A 21,978-nucleotide genomic window follows, 5' to 3' on the forward strand; every position below is an offset into this window, starting at 1 on the left:
ACACAGCTTTGTTTGTGAAGCTGGCTGAGGGAAGGAATATTCAGGGAAGAGTGGTAAGGGACATGCTATCCATCTACCATGCTGGGTATTCTTAGTTTTACCCTTGGGTCAAGCAACAGCTCCACAAAGTTATAAACCTGGGCAATTCTTAAGTTCAAGTCAAGTTTCAATGTTCTGCTCTGGACTCTTAACAACTTAATATAGGATGAATTCTTTTGCTGCTTCTGTAAAGTTTCATAGAAGGATTTCTCAGTTTGTTTTTAAAGAAATGGCAACTTTAGAATTTGATAGCAGGGAAGACATAGTCTCTTTTGGAGAATGGGTGTATACTTCCTTGACTCCGTGGGCACTATCTGACTTGACCTATTTCCCAGTTCTGTGTTGGCTGCTGGGAAGCTCCAAGTAATCCCCTTATTTCAGGGTCAGAGACCCACAGACCAAATCTGCCCCATAAATCTGCTTGGTCTGGCACTCGCCAAAGCAGGGTTAAAACAACCTGAATGGCAATGTCCTTAGGCAAGAGTATACACTCTCCAACCTGCAGAAGAAATCATCTTGGCCTTTGCTGGTATTGTCCCACGCTTATACAGACTAGTTGGCACCTGAAGGCATATATATTTGAGGATCCCCTAGTTTAAGTAGTTGGGGTATTCTCTTTCTACATAGCTTCTAACTTGTGTTTTATTTTGCTTAGTTTTATTCTGCTTAGCCGTTTATTATAAGCTTGCTCAAATCCTTTATGGAAGAGGAGTATGAATGATAAATACACTGTTTTCTTCCCAAAGCAAAACTGCCAAGATGAGTGCAAGTAGCTGCATCCATTGCATCCAAGGGATGATCATTTCGGGTGGGTCTCTTTGGCCTGCCCCATCTGTTAAAGGGAATCCTATTGTTCCTTCAAGCAGCAGAAAAGATTTCTTCCTCATTAGCAAGTGAGGGGCCTGGACATAATCAAGTGACATCTTCCCTACTTCTAGCATATAATATGTAAATTGAGCTCCAGGTGCTCTCTGAAGCACTGGGCAGCAAGGGAGATGCAGAGGGTAAGCCTAGAGTTAGACAGCTAAACAGGAACCCTCCTCCCTGCACCAGCCATCCATGTGACCTTAGGAGCTCATCAGCATCTTGATGCCTCCATTTCCTGCTTTATAAAGTGGGATGATGTTACTACCTACTTGACTGGGTTTTAGGTAAAGATTAAATCAATACAGGAAATAATAACAGTACTTTTGTGTATGCAGAGTATTGTGCTAAATGTGCTTTCATTCACAGAATATTTGGAGTTATTCAGTGGGGTCAGTTAATATGGCACAGAGGCTGAGAGAAATGAAGTATCTTGCCCGTCGGGATGGTTCACCCAGCTAGCAAGTCAAGGAGATGCCATCACCTTGAGTGGAATAAGGTGACTTACACTTTTTACTGCCCCATTTGATTTCCTCTTATCTTGCCCACAACAGGTGTAGCTCATTTGCCCTCTTCCACTCCCCAGACTTGGCAGGCAGTTGCCATAACACAACTGAACTCCATCAGTTATTACTATTTATTGTGTGGAATTGAAATGGAGAGAGATTTGTGTAGGACTGAAGTATATGCTCCTTCCTCTGCTTCCAGAGAAGGGACTCCAATGCAAAGATTAAAAGCCAGCCTGGGTCACATGCCCCTCCAAACAGAGTTCCAGCTCTAGAGTAACTAATGCTCTATGGCCTGGTTCAAATGTCCCCTTCTCAGAAGGACACTCATAGCCCTAAGGCAATGGAAGACACTCCTTCCGTGGTGCTCCATTATCCATTGTAGAGCAAGTATAGTTAAGTAATAGCCAACATTAAATAGACAGGATTCTGCTTTGTTGCTGTTTAGTTGCTAAGTAGTGACTGACTGTTTTGTGACTCCATGGACTGTAGCCCACCAGGCTCCTCCGACCATAGGATTTCCCAGGCAAGAATACTGGAGTGGGTTACCATTTCCTTCTCCAGGGGATCTTCCCAACCCAGGGATCAAACCCGTATCTCCTGACTTGGCAGATGGATTCCTTACCGCTGAGCCACCTGGAAGGCCCGTTCTACCCTTACAGGTACTCATGTGTTTGCCTCTTACAACACAAACTGTGAGATAGCATATCATGATGCAGATATTATGGTTAGGCTTACCGATGAGGGCTCTGAGGCACAGAGAAATTAAGTAAGTCACCCAAGGTAAGTGGTAGAGTCATGATTTGAGCCCAAGCCAAGGCCCACTGATCCTTGCCATTACACTTAGTGCTGACTTTTTCATAACTGTATCTATCTGCCTGTGTCCATCTTCTCCCCCCAAGATTGGAACCCCATGGGTCCTGAGATGTGTTTAATTCTTCTTTGTCCTGCTACCATCTGGGACTGTCCCTGACACATGGCAGCCTTCCTCTGATGAGCTCTAGGTCAAACAATGAAGCAGGGAGCCTCAGCACCTGGTTGAATCAGGCCCAGACACATGCCTTTTCAAGATCCAGCCCACTGTTATCTGACAGCCCAGCTATCACAGCCCACCCTATCTCCAGCAGCAGAGGGACAGCAGAAAATGCATCCTGACATCACAGGAAGGACCAAAATAAAAGGTGCATTAATGGGGGCAAAAACAAGCCAGCAGAGTGATTAATTTGGCCTCCCCTTCAATATTATGTTTACACAAGTTGATTATATAGCACTTAATTACTAATTTGCCCTACTTAAACCAAGAGTGCTTTTAATTTTTAATGAGATAAGGGAATGAGATGCCTTTACTTAGTAAGGAGCAGCTATTTTATTTCCTTCTCTTGTTTTGCCCAGCCAATTAATAACATTTCTAAGGAAATGTATCCCTTGCATGAATTCTTTCTCCTCATCTTCTTTCCAAACTCCCAGATTAAAAAAGAGATAGAAACAGACATGAGGTCCTTAGAAACAAACTGACTTCACCTTCTGATCTGGCTGGCTGGGTTGGGAAAGGCCTTATAAAACTGAGTGACATGGGATCCATAAATGGTTCTATTTTTTGGGAGTTGGGGTGTGTCTATTCCCAGAAACCATGACTTGGTTGTTACCGACACCAGAACACGGCTCTGGGCCTCCAAACAAGGCAATCCCACCAGAATTCTGCATTGTTTCCTAAGTATTAATGTCAGGTAATTTTAAGCATGGCCCTAGGGCAGCCCATAGGAAGAGCATGGGTTCTGGAGTTAGCTCTGGATTTGATCACCACCTCTGCTTACTTGTTAGATGATGTATTTAAACTTTCTGAGCCTCAGTTTCCTATCTTAATGGTGAGGTTAATCACCTATTTTCAAGAAATAAATGTCATCTCCAGTACCTTAGCACACTGCCCATCTCAGAAGAGGCACAGACAGTTTTCCTATCTTTAGTAGAAGGTAAGGGAGGAAAATAAAGGCAGATATAAGGGGGTTCTCTCTGTCATCTGCAGAGCTGGCAGATCTGATCAGTGCTACTTAAAGGGGCTGTCCATGACATAATGACAAAAAGAGTTGCGGCAGAAAGTAAACACACTGATTCTTTCACTGAGAATACTGTGTTATGAACAAAATGTCATAATTGAGTTACATTCTGATGCAAGTGCTTTATCTCATTGCAAATCTGTAACAAACCATTCACAGATTGGCCTCTGGTCTGCAGACAGACCTGCCCAGCCCAGTCTGGATGACTGCAGAGGATGGCGGTACATGCTCCTGAACACTCTCTCCCACCCTCCTCTGGGCTGAGCCAGGCTCATGTGTATGGACCATATCAACGAGCTTCCTTGACCTCTGACTTTGACTCCACCCAATGGAAGCCTGACAGCCAATCAGTGAGAGGGAAGAGAAAGGGGTCAAAAATCCAGCTCTTCACTTCCAAGGTCACTGGCAAGACAGCTGACTTGGTAGCCTCCATATAGTCCTCTTCTGGGATTCAGAGGTTCTAGGAACTGTGTTCCTCCTTCACCTCTTAAGGTCCAGCTCTTACAGATTCCAGTGTACTACATCGTCCCTTGTGATTTCTCCAGAGTCAGTCTACAAACAGTCCCTCTACTAAACTCCCTACAACTATCCATTTGAGGGTATCTTCTGTGAAGACCCTGACTAACACAGTGACATTTTAATGTATATTCAAATTCTAGTTGTCTAGAGAAGCAGACTCACAGATATAGAGAACATATTTGTGGTTGCCAAGGGGGAGGGGGAATGAGGCAGGGATGGATTGGGAGTTTGGAATTAGCAGATGCAAACTACACAGGATGCAAAATACACAGGATGGATAAACAACAAGGTCCTGGTTAGCCGAGGGAATGATATTCAATATCCTGTGATAAGCCATAATGGAAAATAATATGAAAAAGAGGGTATACATAAGTGTAGCTGAATCATTTTGTTGCACAGCAGAAAATAACACAATACTGTAAATCAGCTATACTTCAATAAAATAAATTTTAAAAAATAAAAAAAAAATAATGGTAATCACACTCAGCCCCACAGGAGTCCACTTCCAAGTATGATTAAGTTGAACAATCTTCAGCTTTGGAATTCTAGCCTAGGCCTTGGATTCTGGCTCCCATCATTTCTAGCCTTTGACTTTGGTAAGTCGCTTAAACCTTCCTACCCTGTTTCTTCATTTGTAAAATTTATGATGATAATAGTATAGGAAATTTCCTTATGAATCACTTTTAACATGATATTAAATTTTTAGATGTTCAAATTTCTTTGATATGTATATGATTAGAGAGATGACATCCAAGTTTCTGTACCCATAGTACTTTATGGCTCACTGCAAAGTATCAAACATTTCCAATAAGTAACTGTAATAATGATATTTTTCTCTCACATACATCTTGATCATTTGCCTCAATGATGCAATCAGAAGTCTTTCATAGATTTCAGAAAGATCTCTAAATATTCCATGGCTCTGAATCAATCTTCGTCCAGTGGTATCTATGTGTGCATTTATGTGTGTGCACGTGTAGGCATTTTTAAGAACTTTTCCCGAATTACAGACAATTCCTGATTTAACTAAAGGTCTTATCTTCCCTCATGTCTTATTTGCTTCTATAGCTTAATTTACTGTGTTGAATATTAAATTTATATTGCACAGATCTTCTATTCCTAACATCCTAAAGAGAAAAAAGCCGAACTTATTCATTTCTAATTTATTAGAAATTTCTAATTATTAGAAATTTCTAAATTTCTAATTTATCCCAACAAGGAAATTCACCATAAAAAGTAAAAGCATAAATGATAATTAGAATGATGAATTAAGTATGTATAGACATTCATTTCTTCAAAATAATCTATTTTTTCAGATTTGTACTAGTATAAAATGTTGTCTTGAACAAAATTAAGTCAAAGAGAAGTAGGTAAACTTTATTTTAGAATTACAGTTCTGAAATCCTCCTAAGCCACTAAAGGACTCAGTAGATATTTGGCTATTGTTTGCTTTTATAAAAGCCCAATTCTTAAGTTCCTGAGTAAAAACTGCAGGAGGAAGGAGATATTTGAAAAAAATGTTTGTTAGCCTAAACCTCTGTGTTAATAACAATACCATAAAAACTGTCTTTTAACTCAAGTTCTTAATTAGTTAAGTGCTTTTTTATATCTACCTCTATAAAAAGTAAATGGACAGGTTATGATTAAATACAAAAAGATAAAACACTACTGGGAACATGGTATGCAGTCTTCTCCAAACAAAAGAAGTAGAAAGCTTCCAAACCAAAGAGGGTGTGTTTCTTCTTTTTATTTCTACAAGTCATAATCGACAAAGTAGCAATGATAAACATGCATGCTGATATATTCTATTATCCATTCCACCCTAGAAGGGCAGCTCAGCTGCCACATGGTAATCTCTGCTTTTTCCAAGCAACAGATATAAAAAGCATGGTTTGATGGAACAAAAAGAACAAGGTTATATGACCTCTCCATGCCTCACTGAAACTCCAATACTTTGGCCACCTGATGTGAAGAGTTGACTCACTGGAAAAGACTCTGATGCTGGGAGGGATTGGGGGCAGGAGGAGAAGGGGATGACAGAGGATGAGATGGCTGGATGGCATCACCGACTCGATGGACATGAGTCTGAGTGAACTCCGGGAGTTGGTGATGGACAGGGAGGCCTGGCGTGCTGCGATTCATGGGGTCGCAAAGAGTCGGACACGACTGAGCGACTGAACTGAACTGAACTGATAGTTACTTTACAATGTTGTGTTAAAGTTTCTGCTGTACAGCAAAGTGAATCAGTTATATGTGTACATATATGCTCTCTTTTTTAGATTTCCTTCCCATTTAGGTCACCACAGAGCACTGAGTAGAGGTCCTTGTGCTATACAGTAAGTCTTCATTAGGGGATCTTAGTTCCCCAACAAGGGATCAAACCCATGTCCCCCTGAAGTAGAAGCACTGAATCTTAACCACTGGGGAAGTCCCTAATTTTTGATTTTTATATCTATGATGCCATTTTGCAAACTGGATTAGAGTAAGAGATATGTAATTAATCAGGACCTAAATTTGTTGTTGCTTGTTTGTTTTTTTTGAGTAGGAGCAATTTTCAAAAAATATAAGAATGTACTGTTAACCAGGTATGGCAGTAAGTATAAAGAATGTTAAGGGCAATATCACATTCTTAATTTAATCCTTCTTTAAATTAATTACCATTCCAGGATTTTCTGTTGATTTTCTATAAGGCACTCCCATATGGGATAGGACATTGAAAATCCAATCAGAGACCTGAAGCTACTTAATAAGAAACCAGAATCTCATAGCTCTTGAAGCATATGCTTATGCAGCAAAGGGCAAAAGGCTACTAAAGAGAGCTGACAGTATCAGAACCATATGAGAAATGAATGGGATTTTAAGAGGCCTGGGAATGAAAACCAAATGAAACTAAAACTCACAGCAAAAGACTCCTTACACACAAGAAATGTGAGCCCTGAAATTTCACCCACTGTTGGTGGGAGTATAAAGTGCTAATATGTATCAAAATCCTAAAGCTTGGGCAAACTCTTTGACCAAACAACTATACTTCCATAATTTAGTTTCTGGAAATAATTTAGGGTGTGGTGGGCAAATTTTAGCTACGGAGACGTTATTAGTTGCAACATTCCTGAAAACAACAGAGACAACCTAAATATTCAAAACTAGAGGACTGGAAAAAATAAGTCACGGCATTTTCTATGGGGCAGAAAATTATACAGCCTACAAAAATGATAAATAAAGATGTTTACTATGTATTTTGGGGTGGGGGAAAAGGTTATAAAACAATAGGCATTGTATGAATACATTTCTGCAATCAAGAAAAGTACAAAGTAATTTAAAAATATGGACCAAAGGATTAAAAGGATAGAAACCAGAATATAATATAGTGATAGTTTTAGGATAGCAATATCAGTGTTTTCATACTTTTCTTTCAGCTTAACTGAATTTTCTTATTTTTCCCAATGAACACGAATTATTATTACTTGTATTCCAGAAAAAGGAAAAAACTCAGCAAATTAATATTGAATGTACCAAGAAATGGGATGGTTTCATATTTCTGAACATCCATTATATAAATCTATCGGTCCTTCCAAACCTCCAGAAAGCAAGATCATGATAATCAACTTTACTTTGCAAAATGTAAAACTGGTATTTATGGTGACAGAAAACCAAACAGAACTAAAAAGCACAGAAAGTTGACTCTCACAAAATAAAGCAGACTGGAGACGTATTGTGTCACATACAAAACCACAGGCTTTGAAGCACATAATAGGTGATGAATATAAACTGGCTCCAAATGAAGTAAAATCTCGCAAAAAAGAACAGAAAGGAGGAGAGGCTTTGGCTAAGTAGTGAGGGTGTTTGCAAGGACTGACCTTGAGGGTAGACCACTGTGGTCAGCGTGGATAGTTTATCCTGTGGGTACACATTACAGAAAGGGTGAGTAATCACCGCTCTCCACTGGCCGCTTACACGTACTGGTCTGCGAGACACAGGAGTCTGTCTGGAACGTGACAAGGAAAGCTGATGGTGGGAACGCATGGAGTCAATGGTTTTCAGAGGCAGCAGCCCTCACACCATGGGAGGAAAAGAGGTTTTGATTAATTGGTTGATTCCAAGGGCTTGTTTTCCTTACCCTGAAAGATGGCTGAATTCATTCTGATCTCCTGTCACCGTCTCATTTTGCTGATTTTTGCTTTAGAGGCTTCTCTCTACTGCTTCCCCCCCTCCTCCCGAGGTGGGGAGGGTGGGTGTCAAGATAAATAGCACTGTTAGAATTAAAGCTTATTTTATATAAATAGTCTTGGGGAAAAAAAACTGCCTTATAAGATAAGAAATTACAGGAAGCGAATGACTTCTGCAGAGGGCCTGAAGGAAGCAGAAAGTGGAAAGCCATTTTGTATTTCTGCCTCTTTGCCATTGGCCTGAGTTTTTCTCTCATGGCATCATGAACCCGGTTTCTTGTTTTATGTGTCCTTTGCGTTTCTCAGAACTTCTCTTTTGTCTGTGCTTAGAAAATGGAAGCGTGCTGATAGCTCATAAAGTTATTTTTTCTAGTTTGTTAATTTTCCAGGACCTAGGAGCCTACAGAATTGTTATGGGATGCTCCCAACTTCTAATTATGATTATTTGCATTCCAGGACATTCAGAATTAGAGAGGATCACTTTGAAGTGCACTGATGGACAGAGGAGCAGTGGGTGACCTTCTAGGGATGGGGGAGAGGTCAGACAGAAAGATCATAGATGCCAAGACTGCCTGTATTCCATGTTTTTATGACTATAAGGAGGGAGGAAGGCTGGGCGTTTATGGGCTGGGGGTTGGGGCACCTGCTTTAAGATATTATTATTCTATTGTTTAATGTGGCTGGATGGCTATATCAATACCCTTTGTGAGACCCTAATTTGAAAAGGGAAGAGTAGGAAGACTCTGCTGAAAAATTGATGCTTCTGAACTGTGGCACTGGAGACGACTCTTGGGAGTCCCTTGGACTATAAGGAAATCAAACCAGTCAACCTTAAAGGAAATCAGCCCTGAATGTTCATTGGAAGGACTGATGCTGAAGCTGAAGCTCCAATACTTTGGCCACCTGATGTGAAGAACTGACTCATTGGAAAAGACCCTGATGCTGGGAAAGATTGAAGGCAGGAGGAGAAGGGGACAACAAAGAATGAGATGGTTGGATGGCATCATTGACTCAATGGACATGAGTTTGAACAAGCTCCAGGAGTTGGTGATCAACAGGGAGGCCTGGCATGCTGCAGTCCATAGGGTTGTAAGGAGTTGGACACAACTGAGCGACTGAACTGAACTGGGGAAGACTTTAGCTGTCTAAAGGGAGGGCAGACAAGGGCAGGGGAAGAAAGGGAGACTCTGAGGATGAGAATATGAATGGATAAATAAACAAAGGGTGGAAGTAGGAACTGTCAGTGGAGTGCAAAATTTGAATAGCAATGGACCTTGTAACTTGACTAATCTCTCTCATTAATAACCTATCAGAAAATTCCATCCACTATCCCTTTCCCTCCAGCTGATACACTTTCCCCAGAATTGAAATATATAGAAGTGTGCAATAGCTATAAGTAAAATTCACAACTCTAAGTTCTTCTGATCTGTTTGTACTGGCAAAGGAAGGCATAGCACTCTATCCCTGGCTGATGTCATCCATTCATGGGCCTAAGAATTTGGGAAATCCTGTCTCCCCAGGCACATAGCCTGGGTCTTTTGGAGTCTTCTTATCCTTTCCTTCATCTGAAGGAGATGCCACTGGCTGAGTATACCAAAGTCAGCCCATCTAGATAAGAAGTGAAATTCTTTATCCAACTACCATATGTGTAGCCTATGAGAAGACAAAACATATGGCCCACGGGAATCACTGAGTTGCTGGCAAGCTTTGCTCAGTTTTCTTAAAGGAAGGGGTAGCAGGCATCCTGAAGATCAAGTTAGGATCTATGAAGTTCAGGTTTGAAGTCTGAAGTTCAGGTTGAAGAATATGAATCACAGGGAGGAAGTTATTCTGTTTCACCTCAACCTGCCAGAGTCCTGATCTGGTCCCCAGACCTGGGGCACAGAGGTTTGCATCTCTTCTTTAGAGAGAGATGAATGAATCCAAGTGTACATGCATTTACATTTCCAAACATAATCATTATAACAATGTTGATAATTATACCTGGGCTTCATGGAGGTTCATGGAAGCAAGATTGCTGGGAGAAATATCAATAACCTCAGATATGCAGATGACACCATGCTTATGGCAGACAGCAAAGAACTAAAGAGCCTCTTAATGAAAGTGAAAGAGGAGAGTGAAAAAGTTGGCTTAAAACTCAACATTCAGAAAACCAAGATCATGGCGTCTGGTCCCATCACTTCATGGCAAATAGATGGTGAAACAATGGAAACAGTGACAGACTTTATTTTTGGGGGCTCCAAAATCACTGCAGATGGTAACTGAAGCCATGAAATTAAAAGATGCTTGCTCCTTGGAAGAAAAGTTATGACCAACCTAGATAGCATACTAAAAAGCAGAGACATTACCTTGTCAACAAAGGTCCGTCTAGTCAAAGCTGTGGTTTTTCCAGTAGTCATGTATGGATGTGAGAGTTGGACTATAAAGAAAGCTGAGCACCGAAGAAGTGATGCTTTTGAATTGTGGTTTGGAGAAGGCTCTTGAGAGTCCCTTGGACTGCAAGGAGAACCAACCAGTCAATCCTAAAGGAAATCAATCCTAAATATTCATTGGAAGGACTGATGCTGAAGCTGAAACTCCAGTAGTTTGGTTACTGGATGTGAAGAACTGACTCATTTGAAAAGACCCTGATGCTAGGAAAGATTGAAAGCAGGAGAAGAAGGAAGGGGATGACATGATGAGATGGTTGGATGGCATCACCCACTCAATGGAGATGAGTTTGTGTAAACTCTGGGAGTTGGTAATGGACAGGGAGGCCTGGCATGCAGCAGTCCATGGGGTCACAAAAGAGTTGGACGCAACTGAACTGAACTTCATGGAGGTCACTGAAGCTTTCAAAGGCGCTATCTCAGCAGTTCCACAGGTGTGGCAATTCTTTTTTTTTTTTTTTTGGCAATTCTTAATTAAACATTTTTTTAAAAGGAAATAAACAAATGAAACAAGCACCTGGAGAGGTCAAGTGACACTGCTTGAAGATGTACAACAACCACACACAGAAGTCAAGACCACATGGGTTCTCTCTGGCACGTGATGGCAGGTAAGATTCAGGTCTCTTGCACCTGCGGGCTTTCTTTACTAGATTATAGTGTCTCCTAAAAATAATCAGGAGAGGCACTTAATTCTGTGGGTTGAACAGAGAATGGGAGCTTGTCTTTAAAATGTGGTAAGCCTTGCAGTTGCTACTCAAGTCACTGATTCCAACATTCAATCTACCTTATCTTAGATACTTTTCTGGAAGACAAAGGGAGAATATTATGTAGTGAAGAAGACGTCAGTGTGGGATGAGGCTCAGTTTTCATCTAGGAGAAGATGTGAGTGGAATATTCTCAGAGTTAGAAACTCCAAATATGACTAAAATATCAATGAGGAGCTATAAGTCATGGTATGAAGAATTGGACAGAACAGTCAGATCATGTCGCACTACTCTGTTTTGGCTGTAGACAATCTCCTTGTGACCAATGACATTCCTTTTCAGAAAATTCACCCTTGAACATTTAAGAAGCCAAAAAACATTTTTCAAGAAAAAAGAAAAATATAAATAAAAACAGAATGAAAATCGGCAGAGGATATATATGACCTTGATTTCAATTTTGTTTCTGTCCCTTATTAACTGTAGCCTTGGGCAAATTTCTTAAAACGTCTCTGAGCCTGGTTTTCTTCATATATAACACAGGAATAAAAAGCCCTACCTGGAGACTGTCAAGATTAAATGAGGTGTCTTCATCTGCTTGGGCTGACATCACGAAATACCAGATTGAGTGTTTAAACAACATAAATCTATTTTCTCAAGGCGCCAATATCAAGGTGCCAGCAGGGTTGGTTCTGGTTTGCAGATGGCTACCTTTCGGCTGTGTCCTCACATAACAGAGAGAAAGCAAGGTCCGGTATCTCTTCTTAGAAGGGCACAAATCTCACCATAGAGGTCCCACCCTCATGACCTCACCTAATCCAAATTACCTCCCAGAGGCCACATCTCTAATATCATCATGCTGCAGGATTCAGGATTCAACATTTGAATTTTAAGGGAAAAGAAACTTCCAGTTCATAATATGAATTAACATATGCAGAGCCTTAGTAAGCATCTCTATTGCTTTGTTTTAGCAATTATGCTTCATCCCAGGGAGGGCAAGGCAGCTAGTTCTGAGAACATCTTCATCAATCAATACATTAAAATAAGTCACTGACATTTCAACAATAAATACCTCCATGTGACGTTTCTGACAGTTACCAGAAAATCCAGAAAAATGTTGAAAATTCAACTCTCCCATCTTTGTATAAAAACTCCAGTTAAAATCCACAAGCAGTTATGAATGGGTTCAATTCTTTGGAAGAGATATTTCATAAGCATCAGCTTGAGAGGCTTGGACAGGGTGCAGGGCATTACACTTTCAAAAGTGTTGGAATGAGACCCTTGCATGTGACCATTTCCAATATGTACCCTTAAATTCTGTAATCTTTCTGGATCTCTGTTGCCCATGTGGGTTGTGAGAGGTACCAGGAAGATTATACGAAAAGCACCTAGAATAGTTCTTGGTACAAAAGAAGGTTACAATAAATAAAGCTCTCATTACTGAGCTACTAATGGAAAACCTGGCTTCTAGTCCCAACCTTGAGACCGTGGGCAAGTCACTTAAGCTCTCTGATGCTCAGCTGAACAAATACTTCTTCGACTTTCAGTTACAACTTTGGAGCCAGACTTCTTGATTTTGGCATTTACTAGCTGTTTCAACATAAGCCAAGTTATTTAACTTCTTTTGCCTCAGACTCATCAACTATAAAAGGGGGATAATAGAGCTGTTGTGGGACTGAATGTACATTCCTGATTCAGAGAAAGAACTCATGTGCTCCTGATTATTATTATAGATAAAGAAACAGAGTGGACAGCAGATCACAGAACTTGTAGCAAGTCAAGTGAGGGCTGACTGCAGAGCTGGTGCTCTGAGCCCTGATCCATATTGTTTCTCTACCTTTTTGTAAACCTATTGTTAGCCTTATTATTTTACAACTCAAAATCTCTCCATAAAACCCATGTGTGAAAAGTCTTTTGCAATTTGGTGGGAGGAAAAGCTTTGTCTCCCAAAGAGACTAATATGCTTCCTCTTTTTGAAAATAAGAATTATGCAACTTATCATGTGTTCTTTTTTGTCTTGGCTGCCAGGAAGCTCAGAGTCAAATTGTGTGCTCCATCATCACCAGCAAGTTGTTTCCTTCTTCCTGTATCTCTGTTCCTTATTTTTTCTTTTAATTCCCTTTTACAAACATTTTCATTTGTGTCTCTTGTTGAAAGAGGCCTCGGAGGTATTTCAAAAGTGGTTGGTGGAGATGAAGGGAGCAAATAAAAATCAGAAATTCACATGAAAAATTTAAGTTTTCTACCTTACCTGTTTCACTTGCTAAAAGAAAAAAAAAATGGGGAAATTTAGATGAAATCATGTAAGAGCTATTTTAAAGGAGGAAAAAAAAAAGAAAGAAAGCCAATAGAAGAACAGAACGACTGACAGTAACGAAGGCCAAGTCAAATGAAAACTGCAATAAATACGTCTGAGGCTAGAAGTGTTTGTGCTTTCCCTGGCTGGAACATATCATTTCTTAATTATATCCTGTGTGTGTTTTGCAAGACATGAGCTGCTGTCAAGACGAAGGACAGCCCCAGACAGGGGCGGGGCCACGGCCCACCCCTTGGTCCTCACATACCTGTACAGAAGCGAAATCCCCCGAGGCACAGGCCCCCAGAACAGCAGCGCCCACAAGAACAGACTCCACCTCTTGCGACAGGACCACAGGCATGCCTGTGCAGAACAAGGCCACACCTTGGTTAGGGAGCAGGGCCAGGGGAGCCAGTCAGCAGCCCCAGCAGCACAAACACCTGATGTAAAGGCAGCGGCAGGGCTCCCTCCCTGCCCCCTGCAGTTCCAGTTCTGTAGGATTACTTGGTTCTAAACGATTTCCCTGTCTCTGCCTGCCAGTACAGTAGACAAGGGTCCCTGGGAACCAATACACACACACACACACACACACCTCAACTCAGGAGACCTTTCTGCCTAGGGTTTTTAGGCTTCTGCTAGCTGCTACCTGCCATTTCAAGTAGTTTTCTACAAACTTTTCTGAAGTGCTCTACTGAGCCTATGGTAGACAGAGATGAATCCGACTTCTCTGCTACTCAGGTCTCAAAGGGGAGATGGATGAGAAAGAGACAGAGGCCTCACATGGGGTTCGGTCTATAACTGAGATGCACTAAGAAAAGGGAAGTGTGACAGAGGGTGTGATGAATCTTGGGGGGGTGCCTCCTACATCTCTCAGAGTGCAAGCGAAAGCCCTTACCAAGGCTGACAAGGCACTCCAGGACCAGGGCTACTTCTCCCACCCTGACTGGCTCCTCCTCTCCTCCAGGCCGCATGATCTGGTCACCTTGCTCTTTCCTGAATCAGCTTTAGGCCTTGCCTGTGCTGTTCCTCCTGTCTGGGTCACTTCCTTCAGGATGTCCCTGGGGCAACTCCTTCCTGCAAGTCTGTGCAAACGTCTTTCCATTGTGGCTTTCCTGGCCATCCGAAGGAAAATGACAACTTACCCACAACATCCCTTATCCCCCTTGACTTCCTCAATGCCCTCCAACACTGTATTATTACTTCTCTGGTTTTCTGTCTTGTCTGCTAGAACACAAGCTCCATGAGGGCAGAGGCTTTATTTTGTCCACTGCTGAATCCCTAGAATTGAGACCGGTATTGAGCACATGCAAGTGCTTATATAATGAACGAATAAATTTTTGAGACGGGGAAGGGGGTCAGAGCAGTGGAGCTCAGGATTCAATAAGAATCTGAAGGATGAACAGGGGTCCACCAGGTAGGGAGGAACACTCCTAGCTCAAAGTGGACTTAAGATGAATAGGAATAATTTAGAATTCTTAGTATTTTATATGTGTGCATATGAAAAAAAAATACATAAAATATAAATATTTTTGATAATCAGGAGATGGCAGCAAACTCCACAGAGGTAAGCTCTGTGGCCAGACCTGTAGGATCTTCCTTTACTCAAGACATTGTTTTTCCAAAGACTGGATTTTTCTTTCTGTCTTTTCGGGGGAAGACTTCCAGGACATAGCCTCCTCTGCCCTCCCACCATCTCTTAACTCATCATCCCACTCCAAGGTTGGGGTCCCTTCCCCCACTACCCTTGATGAAGGGAACAGGGGACAGAATTCTCACACATATCCCAGGGGACTTAGGAATACCAGCCCCATCCACAGGGGCAGTGCTGGAGATTTTGCTGATAAGATGGGGTGGTCTCTGGGAAAAGCTCAACCTGGTTCCACTAGCCCTGTGTTCTTCAGCAAGTCATTTATACATTTTAGCCTCAGTTTCCCCCTGTGTAAAATGGGGATAATAACAGGTTTGCTGGAATTTAATGGGAAAGGGTACGTGCAGGGCTCAACACAACCCCTTTCAGAATGGTGGTGTTAGGATGAATCTCAATGAGGGGCGAAGGCCTTCTAGATGCACTTCACCTGGGCTGGAAAGTGGACCAGTGGGGAAAGAATGGGGTAGATGCCCATCAGTCATCCAGAAGGCAGGACAGACACCAGGCCACGTGGGAGGGCTGTGTGGGCCACATGTGGAGAGAGCACGACAAGCCTTTGCAGAGTCTGGGGATCGTGGGGACGGGAATGTGATCTTGACCATCCCATGGGCTTTGGACTTATCACATGACATCATCCCACATGCTGCTTGCCTCCTAGCCTTCTTTACCCTGTTAAAGCCTCACTGGTCTGAGCAAAGAAGAACTGCTCATGGCCCCTGTCCTTGGGAATGGGACTCCAGGGGGAGCTGGGTGGATCCCCTCTCAGCTCTCCAGTTGCAGCCCAAAGTACTCTGGAGTCAGGCTGCCAGGGTTTGAATTTTGGCTTCCTCCCTGTCTTAGCTGTGTGACCCTAGGTGAGTTATTTAACCTCTCTGTGCCTGTTTTCCCAGCTGCAAAATGAGGTTGAAATTCCACTGATCTCACAGAGTTGTTGTGAGAATTTACAAGCTTATTTGAGCATTTTTAATACTGTTTCGGAACATTCTCATAAAAAACTGACCCAACTTCTATACTTAAAGAAAAAAAAAAGTGATATTGTAAATAAGGCACTTAAAAGAGTTTGTGGCTTAGAGAAAGCACTAAACTGGGCTTCCCAGGTGGCACTAGTAGCAAAGAACCCGCCTGCCAATGCAGGAGACATAAGAGATGAGGGTTTGATCCCTGGATTTGGAAGATCCCCTGGAGAAGGGCATGGCAACCCATTCCATTATTCTTGCCTGGAAAATCCCAAATTCTTCATGTTTATCTGATTTGGGTCCTGGGTCACTGACCTGTATGGACCAAGTCTGCAGGCCTCTGCCCTCTGATCGCATCCTTGACTGAGCTCATCTGCAGTCAGGTGGCCCCTCTTCATGCAGCCCCTCAGCCCCAGGTGGGTTACCTCCCACCCTGGCCCCTGGAAGCCTCGGGGTAGTTAGACTGTGAGTAGACTTATGGTACTGCCTGGTGGCTGGGGTTTCCCTCAACCCTGCCCATGCCTCTAAACAGACCCTTTACTGGACTTTTCTCCAGTTAATCCAATGTGAGTGTGTCATCTGCTCTCTGCTTGGATCTGACTCATACTGACACCAATGTCCTCTGGGTCTCCCTATCCTCTCTGGAGAGTGGTCAGAGCACAAGAACACTTTTTCTGTTTGTAATGAGCCTCTTGGCGGGACAGGACTGTTCTTCTTTACATGCCCGTGCCAAACTCAGAGAATGAATACATGAAAGAGTAAATGACTGAATAATGAATAAGACAGGCACAGGGAAACCCCTACTGAAATGGCCAGAATTTTTCAAAACAAAATTTAGGAGGAACATTTAGTCCCGAGTCAGTGAGAGAAACCTATAATTACTTAGTACACACCAAGTATTTCTTGAAACCACAGTTAACTATATGCCCAGGGTACAACAAGATTCTTCTTCCTCACGTAGAGGACATTTCTCAAGTTGGCAAAATCCTGCTCTCCCTGCGTGCATGGAGCAGGCAGGAGCAGACTGTTCCCCAAATGGCAAAGGCTTGCTTACAAAATATTTAACTTCTTTTTTTCTAAAATGCACCTCCTCCTTTTCAGTGTGGGGCTGCCTGAAGGGAAGAAGTGAACTAACATTCATTGAACACTTATCTTAAGCTAAGCACAGAGATTGGTGCCCACAAACTCATGAGTATTTATTCATCGGCATGCTCTCTACGAGGGAAAGAATATTATTTCTACCTTTCAGAAGGGGGAAATGAGGCTGAGTGGTAAAGCAATTTGCCTAAAGTCACAGAGCTAGTGCTCTGCTCCATTATTCTATACTATCTCCAATGAATCTGCCAAATTCCATTATGTTTTCACATGTATTCCTGAGACTCATGTATCAGGTCTATGGCTCTTTCTATAGCTTTGTTTGCAGGAAAACTAGAGCAATTACAATTTTAAAGGCACCAAACACTCTACCTATATACCCACAACTTGTGTACCCGTCTTTTACAGAAACAAATGCAAATGTGTTCTTTTTGCAGAGTGCTGGGTGAAGGAGAGGAAGAAGGCAGCTTTGCCTGGAATGTGAACTATTTTATCTGATGCATTAATGAGTCTAGCAGAACCCAAAGCATTTCAAGGCAGATGCACTTTGCCATCACTTGTCAATCACAGGCTTCCCCAGGCAGAGGCATTTCAGGCCAAAGAAAAGATCCCTTTGTTCAAAACTGTAACTGGTCCACAGTCAGAGACAAAGGGTCCAGTTTCAATCGGAATCCAAATAACGATTAACAGCCTTTTCATTTGACAGCCTAAAGCAGAACAGTTTCCAAAGTAGAACTTTCTATGAAGCCACTGCACCCCTTTCTTCTGAGTCAGCTCAGTGGTGTGAGGCCTGGAAGAGAACTCACTTTCCTAAAGGCTGGAGCCACAGTGCAGAGTCAGGGCCGGCTGCCCTGCTCTCGGGCCGTTGTTTCCTATTCCCTCGGGTGATGTGTCAGGCAGAGTTGATTCTATCTCCCTTCCTAGATCCAGGTAGGAAGTCTTGATGGCTCTTTGGAGGCTGGATGTTGGAAAGTCACTCACAGATCAGATCTGAAGTATGAATTGTATTTGAACAAGCTAGTTATGGCTTTTCTCTTAGGGAAAATTATAAGGTAATCTGGGCTCCTTTTTTATGTCTTCTTTTCTGCCTCCAAATGGCCCATTTCCATAGGTTTTGGACACTTTAGGAAAGGGGGATTCATCATTAAATGGTTATAAACTGGGCAGAAAAGTTAAGAAACCTGGGTCAGCAGCATAGTGTAGAGGACATTAGGTCTGGACACACCCGGTACCATCCTAGTCCGGCACCTACCAGGTGTCTGACCTTGGACAGTCAATATAAGTCACCTCCCTGATCCTCAGTTTTCCTGTCTGTAAGACATGGGCACCGATTCCTACCTTTGGTGGTGTGTGCAGATTAAATGTCAATAAAGTGATTTACATTGACACAGAGTAGGAGTGCAGTTGAGTATAGTCAATTCTACTCCTATTTTTACATACTTACCCTTAGACCGTGTGCTTTTGATACTGTTCACTGGCCTATGCTTCCGTTTCCCTACCTCTAAGAAGGGGTTCAGCAACAGAGTTTGATCTTATAACGTGAAGGGGTGACGTTGCCCATCATGTGTGGGAAAGCTCTCACCTGTGGGTATCTGTGTGGCCTGGAGGGGGGGAGGGAGAGTCTGGCAGAAAACTGGACCCCCCCATTCATCAGAGGTATGGCATGCAGGGGACAGGGGGGCAGCAAGAGATCATGATGAATGGAGGCCAGTGGAGGGAGAATCGGATGAGACTGGAGTTGGGGCTGTGAGCAGGGTTCAATCCTTTCCCACTTCCCTCTGCTTGCCCTGCCCTGGTACATGGCCTCTGTGTGGTGGTGGGGAGTGGGAACATGAGTTCCCAGGAGACAGTGGGAGAGAAGGGAGCAAAAGGCACAAGGGCAGCAGGTCCAGAGGGATAGGAGCCCAGGTCAGCCAGTGGGACTCAAGCAGGCCTCCTATTCATGGGGTCCCTTCCATGGGGCCCAGGAGTCTGCACTATGAAGCCTGCTTGCTTTTGTCTGCTCAGATCACAGAGGGATCAGCCCATTACCCAGGATTCCCTCCATCTGTGTCATGATCTCTGGTTCTGATGAGTTGAGAAGGAATCACAGGATCTTGACATCTGAATCAGGGCTCAAATTCCCACCAGCAGCCAGACACCTGCAGCTCCCACCATAGCCAGGCTCTGCGATCTTTCTTTAAGACGGTTTGCTTATCACTTCCGCCAGTCACTTGCCCTGCACTGTTACAGATCCAAACCAGGGCAAGGTCATGGTGTTTCCATAACACCCTGTGCTTTTCTCACTCAGAGCTCTTGCTACACTAGATTTGACGTGTCTGTTTGCTGTCTGCCTTCTTCCACAGACCCTGAGCTCTCTGGGGGCAAGAATCATGATTTCATCTCTGTATCTTCAATACTACCCAAAGTGGGGTATGAGAAGAGGTACTCAAGACTCTTAAGTAAGTATTTGAAAATTAAGATCTGGCCCTTGCCAACTTCTCTTATTTCTTACCATCATCCAGTAGTTGGATACACATAGAAGTCACTTTTCCTGGTATGACAACAGCAGTTAACTTAAGGAAAAAAATCATTTCAACATAAATGCTCCAAATAATATGGCACCCCACCTATATCCTCCTTTTTTCTACCCTGTCTAGATCTTGGCCACATTCATGTGCTGTCAAGTCTAGGATGACCTCTTCTCCCCCTCCTCAGACTTACCAGTGATGTCCGCGTGCATTTGCACAAAAAGGGGATTCTTGCTGAGGCCACCACACAGGAAAAGGGTGCTGATCGAGTGCCCTGCTGACTCCATGGCCTCTATAATGAGGCGTGTCCCGAACTTAAAAGGAAAAATAGAAGAAAGCATCAGCATGGTAGCAAAGGGAAACGATATAGAACATTTGCTAAGTGTTCACCCAGCAGTAGAACCTGTACTTGGAGCCTGACATATATATATTCTCTTAGAAAGTCAGGACTCAAGGAGATTACATTGCTCGTGATAATGCCATTATATTAAGTTGCAGAGTGGGAATTCCAACCTGGGTCTGCCTGATTTCAAAACCTTCTGAATTATTATACCATTTGCTTCTATAAGTAGTCATACATTGACAAAACAAGTTGACAGTGTTAACACAGTTCATTCAACTACACAGATTTGATGAGTATCCACTATGGTCCAGATCCTCTACAATACACTTTTTGGCCAGGGGCTAGTTTTGTGGAAGACAATTCTTCCACAGACTGGCGTGGGGTTGGTGGTTTCTGGATGATTCTCATAAGGAACGTGCAACCTAGATCCCTTACATGTGCAGTTCACAGCAGGATTCGTGATCCTATAAGAATCTAATGCTGTGGCTGATCTGACAGGAAGGAGAGCTCAGTTGGTAACATGAGTGATGGGGAGCAACTGTAAATACAGATGTAGCTTCACTAGCTCACCTGCCACTCACCTCCTGTTGTGCAACCTGGCAGGCTGGGGACCTCTGCTCTCTGAGTTATGGGGAATGGAGTGACTGGCAGCTCTGCTCCAAAAAACTCTGTGTCGAAAGATCTCTGCTGGAGATCTCTAAGTCAGTTTTCCTTCCCTAAAGAGGAACTAAAGAAGTTAGTTCCTTGGAAATGGCGCCAACAAACTCAGCAGCAGAAACATGGAAAGAGGGCTTTCATTGCACAAGGAAGGTGAGCCACAAGACTTCAGGCTGGCAAAGGGCTAAAAGGACCTTTGTTATCACCTGAAGCCAGGTAGTGGTTCTAATGAGATGGTTTCCAGTGCCAGAATCCATTCCTCATCAGTCCTTAGTGATCTGAGATGATGCAGAAACCACATGCCCTGTTTGGCTCAAGCTTCACCGTATTTTCATTTCAGCCCTTGTGTCTTCCTATCTTTCGAAAATGTGTTATTTTCATCCTTCTCTTGTTCATTTCATGAAACTCAGTAAAAACTGATGCTTGACAAGAAGATACTACCATAGGGTCATCAAGGTGAATCTTAATACATAAGTCATTAGTTTTAGGTAGGGTATTAGAGTAGCTAAAAACCATAATTTCCTAGAACATTAAAAAACTGGAAGTCTCCAAATCATCATTTATTTGAGAGAGGATTAAAAACAAAAAGATGAACTGTGATACGACGTTAGGAGGCAGCTGCACAGTGATGTTAGAGAAAGTGGCTCTGGGAAGAAATGAGGGAGGAGGTATTTTGGTGTCACGATAGCCCTTGAGATGTTCAGAGAGAGCAACTATGGAGAGTGACCAAGTCCCAGGTGTGCACACAGGAAGTGGCTGAGGCAGATGGAAGAAAAGGTCAAGGGGAAGGAGAAGGTCAAGGGAGAAAGGGAGGTTAAGGATCTGGGAGGTAAGAGATGGTGCAAACACCAAGAAGGTGGGGTGTGGGCTTCACAGGTTCAGTGAAGGTAGACAGAGGTTCTGGTCAGATGGCATTCAAGTGCACAAAGAAGGAGACACCAGCTCAGCTTGAGGGCATGCAGTATCTGAGCTTCACCAAAGGAAGGGATGAGGGTTTAGGAAATCATCAGGATGCAGAAAATCCTGATTGCTGTGGAGTAAATGATGAGGGATGGAGGAGGTCCTAGCAAGGAACCTGGAACTAATAAGCCACCACCAAGTGGAAGAGTTCAGGAAAGGTCAAAAGGAGACACCACATGTCCTACGACTTCCCAGAATCCTTCTTGCTGACATTCATCTTGACTGAGCAGTGCTT

General features: G+C 42.9%; 1 protein-coding gene across 19 annotated transcripts in view; it reads right to left on the reverse strand.

Moving 5' to 3' along the window:
* The window catches only part of FGGY (FGGY carbohydrate kinase domain containing), a 514,571-nt gene that overhangs the window by 79,791 nt on the left and 412,802 nt on the right, over positions 1-21,978 (reverse strand). For all 19 annotated transcript variants that reach the window (XM_055585688.1, XM_055585682.1, XM_055585690.1 and 16 more), the window contains 2 exons: positions 19,977-20,097; positions 13,843-13,937 (listed from right to left, as the gene is read on the reverse strand). In XM_055585688.1, coding sequence (XP_055441663.1) covers positions 13,843-13,937; positions 19,977-20,097 — 216 coding nt within the window. The remainder of the gene's footprint in view (positions 1-13,842; positions 13,938-19,976; positions 20,098-21,978) is intronic.

The sequence above is a fragment of the Bubalus kerabau genome, chromosome 6 (genome assembly GCF_029407905.1).
Source record: "Bubalus kerabau isolate K-KA32 ecotype Philippines breed swamp buffalo chromosome 6, PCC_UOA_SB_1v2, whole genome shotgun sequence".
NCBI classification, from domain to species: Eukaryota; Metazoa; Chordata; class Mammalia; order Artiodactyla; family Bovidae; genus Bubalus; species Bubalus kerabau.